General features: G+C 47.4%; 1 protein-coding gene across 2 annotated transcripts; it reads right to left on the reverse strand.

The window, feature by feature from the left end:
* Window positions 1–4,890: 4,890 nt before the first annotated feature.
* On the reverse strand, window positions 4,891–5,711 carry LOC116977434 (gastrula zinc finger protein XlCGF7.1-like). 2 transcript variants are annotated; one of them, XM_033027862.1, is made up of 2 exons: window positions 5,243–5,711; window positions 4,891–5,144 (listed from the first exon to the last, which is right to left on the reverse strand). In XM_033027862.1, exon 1 carries the CDS (start codon window positions 5,683–5,685, stop codon window positions 5,263–5,265), a length of 423 nt encoding a protein of 140 aa, XP_032883753.1. In that variant the 5' UTR covers window positions 5,686–5,711; the 3' UTR covers window positions 4,891–5,144; window positions 5,243–5,262. The 2 variants fall into 2 exon arrangements, with proteins under 2 accessions (XP_032883753.1, XP_032883752.1); XM_033027861.1 differs by having other exon boundaries at window positions 5,069–5,208; window positions 5,298–5,711.
* Between the last annotated feature and the right edge of the window lie 3,682 nt (window positions 5,712–9,393).

Raw genomic sequence — 9,393 nt, forward strand, 5'->3', positions numbered from 1 at the left:
TAGGTGAACTGAGGGATCTGGGAATAACTGTGCACAGTTCCATGAAAGTGGAATCTCATGTAGATAGGGTGGTACAGAAAGCTTTTGGTGTGCTGGCCTTTATAAATCAGAGCATTGAGTATAGAAGTTGGGATGTAATGTTAAAATTGTACAAGGCATTGGTGAGGCCAATTCTGGAGTATGGTGTACAATTTTGGTCGCCTAATTATAGGAAGGATGTCAACAAAATAGAGAGAGTACAGAGGAGATTTACTAGAATGTTGCCTGGGTTTCAGCAACTAAGTTACAGAGAAAGGTTGAACAAGTTAGGGCTTTATTCTTTGGAGCGCAGAAGGTTAAGGGGGGACTTGATAGAGGTTTTTAAAATGATGAGAGGGATAGACAGAGTTGACGTGGAAAAGCTTTTCCCACTGAGAGTAGGGAAGATTCAAACAAGGGGACATGACTTGAGAATTAAGGGACTGAAGTTTAGGGGTAACATGAGGGGGAACTTCTTTACTCAGAGAGTGGTAGCTGTGTGGAATGAGCTTCCAGTGAAGGTGGTGGAGGCAGGTTCGTTTTTATCATTTAAAAATAAATTGGATAGTTATATGGATGGGAAAGGAATGGAGGGTTATGGTCTGAGCGCAGGTATATGGGACTAGGGGAGATTATGTGTTCGGCATGGACTAGAGGGGTCGAGATGGCCTGTTTCCGTGCTGTAATTGTTATATGATTATATATATGAAAGCCTGGCAAGTGATAGGTGGACACAAAATGCTGGAGTAACTCAGCGGGACAGGCAGCATCTCTAGAGAGAAGGAATGGGTGACGTTTCAGGTTGAGATCCTTCTTCAGAAGTGATAGGTAGATATATGTGCAGGAGACACAAGAATCTACAGATGCTGGGATCCTGCATGGAACACAATTTAGTTAGATGTGCAGAGTCTCTTGCCCAGAGGGGGAATCGAGGACCAGAGGACATGGGTTCAAGGTGTAGGGGAAAAGATTTAATAGGAATCTGAGGGGTAACTTTTTCACACAGTGGGTGAATGGAACAAGCTGCCGGAGGAGGTAGTTAAGGCTGGGACTATCCCAACGTTTAAGAAACATTTAGACAGGTACATGGATAAGATGGATTTAAAGCGATATGGACCAAACGCAGGTAAGAGGGACTAGTGGGACATGTTGGTCAGTGAGGGTAAGTTGGGCCGAAGAGCCTGTTTCCACACTATCACACTATGACTCTAACACTAAGTGCTGCGATAACGCGACAGGTCAGACAGCATCTCAGGAGAACATGGATAGGTGACGTTTCACAGAGTGCTGGAGTAACTCCAAGGGGAGAAAGGGACGACCATGGCTAACAAGGGACGTCAGGGACAGTATTCAAATTAAAGTGAAGTACAACGTAGCAAAGATGAGCGGGAAGCAAGAGGATTGGGTAATGTTTAAAGAACAACAGAAGATAACTAAAAATACAATACGGGGAGAAAAGATGAGGTACGAAGGTAAGCTAACCAAGAATATAAAGCAGGATAGTAAAAGCTTCTTTAGGTATGTGAAGAGGAAAAAATTAGTTAAGACCAAAGTTGGACCCTTGAAGACCGAAAAAGGTGAATTTATTATGGGGAACAAGGAAATGGAAGATGAGTTGAACAGGTACTTTGGATCTGTCTTCACTAAGGAGGACACAAACAATCTTCCTAATATAGTAGTGGCCAGAGGATCTGGGGTGACAGAGGAACTGAAGGAAATCCACATTAGGCAGGAAATGGTGTTGGATAGACTGATGGGACTGAAGGCTGATAAATCCCCAGGGCCTGATGGTCTGCATCCCAGGGTACTTATGGAAGTGGCTCTAGAAATCATGGATGCATTGGTGATAATTTTCCAATGTTCTATAGACTCGGGTTCAGTTCCTGTGGATTGGAAGGTAGCTAATGTTATCCCACTTTTTAAGAAAGGCGGGAGAGAGAAAACAGGGAATTATAGACTAGTTAGCCTGACATCGGTGGTGGGGAAGCTGCTGGAGTCAATTATAAATGATGAGATAGCCGAACATTTGGATAGCAGTAACAGGATCGGTCCGAGTCAACATGGATTTACGAAGGGGAAATCATGCTTGATTAATCTTCTGGAATTTTTTGAAGATGTAACTAGGAAAATGGACAAGGGAGAGCCAGTTGATGTAGTGTACCTGGACTTTCAAAAAGCATTTGATAAGGTCCAACATAGGAGATTAGTGGGCAAAATCAGGGCACATGGTACTGGGGATAGAGTGCTGACATGGATAGAGAAGTGGTTGGCAGACAGGAAACAAAGAGTAGTGATTAACGGGTCCCTTTCAGAATGGCAGGCAGTGACTAGTGGGGTATCACAAGGCTCGGTGCTGGGACCTCAGATATTTACAATATGCATCAATGATTTGGATGAAGGGATTCAAAGTAATATTAGCAAATTTGTAGATGACATAAAGCTGGGTGGCAGTGTAACTGTGAGGAGGATGCGATGAGAATGCAGAGTGACTTAGACAGGCTGGGGGAGTGGGCAGATGCATGGCAGATGAGGTTTAATGCGGATAAATGTGAGGTTATCCACTGGTAACCTATGTAACCGATGGTATCCTATGGTATCAAAAACAGGAGGGCAGATTACTGTCTAAATGGCATCGTTGGGAAAAGGGGAAGTACAACGGGACTGGGGGTCCTTGTACATCAGTCTATGAAAGTAAGCATGCAGATACAGCAGGCAGTGAAGAAAGCGAATGGCATGTTGGCATTTATAACAAGACGAATCGAATACGGAGCAAAGAGGTCCTTCTGCAGTTGTACAGAGCCCTAGTGAGACCACACCTGGAGTATTGTATGTAGTTATGGTCCCCTAATTTGAGGAAGGACATTCTTTCAATTGAGGTAGTGCAGCGTAGGTTTACAAGGTTAATTCCCGGGATGGCGGGACTGTCATATGCTGAGAGAATTGAGTAGCTGGGCTTGTACACTCTGGAGTTTAGAAGGATGAGAGGGCATCTCACTGAAATATAGAAGATTGTTAAGGGCTTGGACACGCTAGAGGCAGGAAACATGTTCCCGATGTTGGCGGAGTCCAGAACCAGGGGCCACAGTTTAAGAATAAGGGGCAAGCCATTTAGAACGGAGATGAGGAAACACTTGTTCTCACAGAGAGCGGTGAGTGTGTGGAATTCTCTGCCTCAGAGGGCGGTGGAGGCAGGTTCTCTGGATGCTTTCAAGAGAGAGCTAGATAGGGCTCTTAAAAATAGCGGAGTCAGGGGATATAGGGAGAAGGCAGGAACAGGGTACTGATTAGGGATGATCAGCCATGATCACATTGAATGGCGTTCCTGGCTCGAAGGGCTGAATGGCCTACTCCTGCACCTATTGCCTATTATTGTCTAACTCGGTGGGTCTGGCAGCATCTGTGGAGAACGTGGATAGGTGACATTTCGGGTCGGGACATTTTATCAGACTGACACTATGTTAATAGTTGAGGGGGTGATTGGCAGATGAGTGAAGTAAGTGACAGGCGAGAGAAAATAAGGAGATAAAAGGGTGTGAGATAAGGAGAGAGGAATGTAAATGTGCAGCTTGAAGGGACATTGGTCAGGTAGCATTTGGAGTATTGCATACAGTTCTCGTCACTCCATTACAGGATTGATGTGGAGGTTTTGGGGAAGGTGCAGAGATGGTTAACCAGAATGGTTTAAAAACAAGGAACTGCAGATGCTGGTTTTCAAAAAAGACACGATATGCTGGAGTATGTAAGTAAGTAAGTAATTTTTATTTATATAGCACTTTTAAATCAAATCATGTTGAAGCCAAAGTGCTTAACAAAGAAAATTAATTAGATTACCATACATCCATATAAAATAAAAAATAAAAAAGACACAATACACTATAGGATTCAACATGAACATCCCCCCAGAGCAGAATCAACACTTTCCACTGTGCGGGAAGGCACCAAAATGTCCAGTCTTCCTCCTCCTCCTAGACCACCCGAGGTCGGGGCCTGTTTGAGGCCTCCGCAGCCAGTCTCCGCAACGGCGGCCCAATGTTATAAGCCCTCCTGCCGGGAAGATAGAACACCGGCGTCGGGTGAAAAGTCCTCAGCGGCATGGAAATGGCTGGAGCGGTCGCTCCCTCCCCAGAGACTGCGGCACCCGAAGTCCTCAGACTGCGCTGTTTGGAGCTCTGACTGGTGATCTCGGATCCCAGGCTCCGCAGTGTTTTAAATCCAGCGCCGCCCACGGCTGGACGCTCTGCAGCCACATCTCCTCGGATGTTGGAGTCAGCGGTCACAGCACTCCGGAGCTTACCGCACAGCGACCCGGTAAGGCATCGCCTGCTCCGTGATGGTGTCCCAGCGCTGTACCGCCGCCGAAGCTGTAGTCCCGGCCGGTCCCGGCAGGAAACGCCGCTCCAATCCGATGGTAGGCCGCACGGAGAGGACGAAGATGGGATTCGGAGGAAAACCGTAGAAATAAAGATTCCCCCTTCCCCTCCCCCCACATAAAAGAAGACCTACAACAAACATTTTGATCTAACAGGGCTGCAGGCAGAGCAGCCATACACAACGGCACCCCACTCCTTCAATCCGCCATCTTGGGTAACTCAGTGGGACAGGCAGCATCTCTGGATAGAAGGAATGGGTGATGTTTCGGGTCGAGACTGAAGAAGGGTCTCGATCCGAAATGGTACCCATTCCTTCCAGAATTTTGTGTCTACCTAAACAGCGCCTATCTAGGAGCGGGCAAAGGATTTGCCACAGAGCGGACAGGTGAAGGAGCGCTGGCCGGTGTGGACTCGCCGGTGCTCCAGCAGGTGGTCAAGGCAGGTGAAGCCCTTACCACAGGACAGGCAGGGGAAGGGACGCCCACTGCTGTGGGTACGCCGGTGCTGCACCCGTTGGTGGACCTTCAGTTCTTTCGTCGTCTTGAAGCTCTTGCCGCAGTCGGAGCAGCTGAAGGGCCTCTTGCCGGAGTGCACCCGCTGGTGGGACAGCAGCCTGGTGGAGAGGGTGAAGCCCTTGCCACAATGGGTGCAGGTGAAGGGACTGTCGCCTGTGTGGGTGTGCTGGTGGTACAGCAGCCTGGTGGAGCAGGTGAAGCCCTTGCAGCAGTCGCTGCAGGTGTAGGGCCGCTTCCCAGTATGGGTGTGCTTGTGCTCTAGCAGGTTGTTGGAGGAGGTGAAGCCCTTGCCTCAGTCGCTGCAGGTGTAGGGCCGCCCCCCCCCCCCCCCCCCCCCATGTGCAGGCGCCTGTGCTGCTTCAGTTCCTTGGATGACTTGAAGCCTTTGTCGCAGTTGGAGTAGGTGAAGGGTCGTTCACTGCTGTGCACCCACCGGTACCGCTGTAGCCCCGATGACTAGGCAAAGCGCTTCCCGCAGGTTGAGCAGCCTTGGGCTTCTCGCCCGTGTGAATTCGCTGGTGGATCTTCAGGACCTGCGTTGTCTTGAAGCTCATGCCGCAGTCGGAGCAGGTGAAGGGCCTCTCGTCGGAGTGCACACGGTTGTGCCGCAGCAGGTTGTCGTAGCGGGTGAAGTTCTTGCCGCAGACCGAGCAGTCGAAGGGGCGTTCTCCCGTGTGAATCCGCCGGTGGGTCTCCAGCTCGCTCGGGTACTGCCAGACCTTGCCACACACGTCGCACTCACAACCCTTATCCTCGTTGTGCCATGCCATGTGGTCCTCCATCAAAGCTCAGCCCCTCGAAGCTCAGCCCGCACGGCGAGCAGATGGGAGGGGCTCACCGGAGCTTTGGCCGCCATCAATGGTCGTTCACGTCCCCGTCTCTCCGTCCACAGCAACGGCTCCTAAACCCTGCAGGAGGGGAACACAGAGGGTCAACATGCTGGCAAACAGGACATTCTTAACACATGAACATTAGTAGTGCTTGAAAGGGGTGGGGGGGGGGGGGGGAGGGCAGGGCGTGAGAGTGGGAGGAGGGGGAGGGGGAAAAAGGGTGGAGGGGGTGAAGAGGAGAAGGGAGGGGAGTTGGGTAGGAGGGCGAGAGGGGGGAGCAGGGCTCTCTCTTAACTTTTTTTCTCTTGTCTGCCGGGCAACCTTGGCAGCTTTTTAGGTTGCCAAATGACAGTTTAGGTGGTAATTTAAGACGGCTTGCATGAAGCATGCGATATAGTGCTCGAACGAAGTGCGTGCTTACCAGTCGGAAATATGCTCAATGAAGCATTCACATATTATTTCTGCTTCAAATAAAGTCACAAACTAAACATATTCACCAATTAAGACATGATATATACCACAATAACATGCAGCAAAATTATAATACAGTATCTCAACTCTTTTTACACGTTGCCATGAATGCAACTTCTATTATTTCTTTCCACTTCCAAACAAAAATGTGGTTGGATTATTCAGCGTATGATCAACCTCGGTGAGACCAAGCACAACACCTCCACTCAGATCGCAATAACCAACCTGACCTCCCGCTGTTAAACTGAGTTATTTTGTCAATCTAAAGTCTAATGGATTGAATCCAATGACCGAGTCTCCCCATTCCCAATGGACCAGTCTGCTTAAAAGTCTATCTTACCACTCAACAAGGTTTGTTAGATTGACTTGATTCTGTCGAGATCCCACACAACGCAATAACGAAAGGTCTACTACCAACAGAAAAACAGAAGAGAGGAAAACAGAGTGGTGACTACTCACTCTGCTTTGGCTAATTCCTCTGGTCCTATCTGTAGGTAGTTCGACTCTTAACTTCGTTATCTTGTTGGCTGAGAATCGAAGAATTCCACTCCTGACACCAAATGTTAAACTGAGCTATTTTGTCAATCTAAAGTCAACTTGACTCAAACGCTTGTAGCTGTTGAAATCGATTCTTTATTCAGCTGAGACTAGTCTCTGAATCTTCCAACCCATCTGGGGTGGGTCCAGAGAGAATAATAGTTTTGATAGAAACTCATGGCATTTATATAGGTATTAGACATTTCAGATACAGAGGGTATGACAAGCTAGTAACCAAATCATCGGAGTCCATCTGGTGATTTACAACAGCAGTCACATGATCACCCCTTCTCTGGCCTCATTTTACAACCTTCGTTTGCCTGTGATTTAACTTTGTTTAGAATTATTTTATTTCAACACAGTAAAACCCCTAGTAAGCTCAATTATCAAAGACCACTCCTCAAAATATAAGATACGTATGTAATACAATGGTCACACAAGTCATACACACTTTTCATACCAAGAAGAAAGATATTTCTATAAATCTAAACAAAGTCTAATATTAACAGTCCTACTAAGACACAATACATTTCATAAATGGTTTCAATACAATTTTACACAGTTTAAAATACTATTACCTAAGTATTAAAACATTAATTATATGAGTTCGCCGAATTACACAGTTTCTAAGTTAAATTCAAACCCACACATCTCCCCACTCCAAGCATACATGGGTCGTAAATCTGTCAACAATTGATGATATGTGTTTTGTGCCAGGATACAGCTTCATTCTAATTTGCAGCACCTTTTCCTGCTATCTGGGAGCTAGATTTCCAATCTCATCTGCAAGGCCTTTTACAAATATTACAGAACAAAGGAAGATTCACAACCTCAGACCATTACATCAGAAGTACATTTGCTTCTTTGACTTTCTATAAACAGCAGGAAGGTCACAAATCCATCAATCTGATTCTTTTCCTCTCCAAGCATCCATCCCTTATCTCAACCTCATTATAATTTAACATAGCCAAAGCTAACCACAGAGTCAATTATCTCTCAGCCTTGAATTCCGTCTCGAACTCAGCATAACCAACCATAACTCTTCATCTTTATGTCACATCAGAGCTCAAAAATGTGCCATAGAGAACGAGCAGCTGACCTCTGGCCTAAGAAGAGGCCCAATTCAGTAATCCATTCTTCAACACAAAATCATTTCAAATACAATTTCCTTCAGCATTATAATTGCCTCAAAGCAATAAACTAAACTATAACCACCATCCAGCATCTGCAGTTCCTTCTTGAACAATAAACTAAGCTATGCAGGTTCAGATTAGCGTTTCTATGTTTTGATTCATCTGTTCGCTGTGTTTTTTTGTACTTTATTTCTTTACAATACATGTGTTTCTGAAAACCTTAAGCTTTTATTTTGCAAATTATCTAGCTTATATAAAAGTCACTATCCGAGCGGTTCTATTATATAATATTTCCTCACCGGCGCCTCAGTACTTCAACTCCCTCTCCCATTCCAAATCCAACCTTTCTGTCCTGGGCCTCCTCCATGGCCAGAGTGAGGCCCACTGCAAATTGGAGGAACAATACCTCATATTTCGCTTGGGTAGCTTACACCCCAGCGGTATGAACATTGGCTTCTCCAATTTCAGGTACTCCTTGCAAGTCCTTGCCTAGTAAGAATAAGGAGTAAGCCATTTAGTACAGAGACGAGGAAACACTTTTTCTCACAGAGAGTGGAGAAAGACAAAGAGACATAGAGAGAGAGAGACATAGAGAGAGAGAGACGGGGAGGGGGAGAGGGAGAGGGAGGGGGAGGGGGAGGGGGAGGGGGAGGGGGAGGGAGAGGGGGAGAGGGAGGGAGGGGGGGAGGGGGGGGGAGGGGGAGAGGGGGAGGGAGAGGGGGGGGGGGAGAGAGGGGGAGAGAGAGAGGGAGAGAGAGAGGGGAAGGGAGAGGGAGAGGGAGAGGGAGAGATAGAGATAGAGAGCGAGCGAGATAGAGAGCGAGCGAGAGAGAGAGACAGAGAGTATAGAGAGGGAGGGAGGGCGAGAGAGAGGGAGTTGGAGAAGGAGGGCGAGAGAGAGGGGAGGGGGAGGGAGGGAGAGAGAGAGAAAGAGCGAGAGTGTGGGGAGAGAGAAAAAGAGACACACACAGAGTCACCCAACTCGGAAATAGGTCCTTCAGCCCAACTTGCCCACCCCGACCAACATGCCCCATCTGCACTAGTCCCACCTGCCCGCGTTTGGCCCATATCCCTCCAAACCTGTCCTATCCATGTACCTGTCCTAGTGTCTCTTAAACGTTGTGATAGTCCCTCCTCAACTACCACCTCTGGCAGCTCTTTCCATACTCCCACCACCCTCTGTGCAGAAAAGTTTCCCCTCAGGTTCCTATTATATCTTTCCCCCATCACCTTAAACCTATGTCCTCTGGTCCTCGATTCCCCTACTCTGGGCAAGAGGGTGATCGATGTGGATACTACACTAAATGAGACAACAAGGGTCTGTGCTATAGGAAGGGGTTGGGCAGGCTGGGACTCTATGGTATAAACCAGCATCTGCAGTTCATTTTTAAGACTATAAAAGTCTTAGATAGGTGATCTTATAGGGGTGTACTAAATGATGAGAGCAATAGATCGGGTAGACGCACAGTCTCTTGCCCAGAGCAAGGGAAAATCGAGAACCAGAGGACTTGGGTTTAAG

Source organism: Amblyraja radiata, chromosome 10, assembly GCF_010909765.2.
Source record: "Amblyraja radiata isolate CabotCenter1 chromosome 10, sAmbRad1.1.pri, whole genome shotgun sequence".
In the NCBI taxonomy this organism is placed as follows: Eukaryota; Metazoa; Chordata; class Chondrichthyes; order Rajiformes; family Rajidae; genus Amblyraja; species Amblyraja radiata.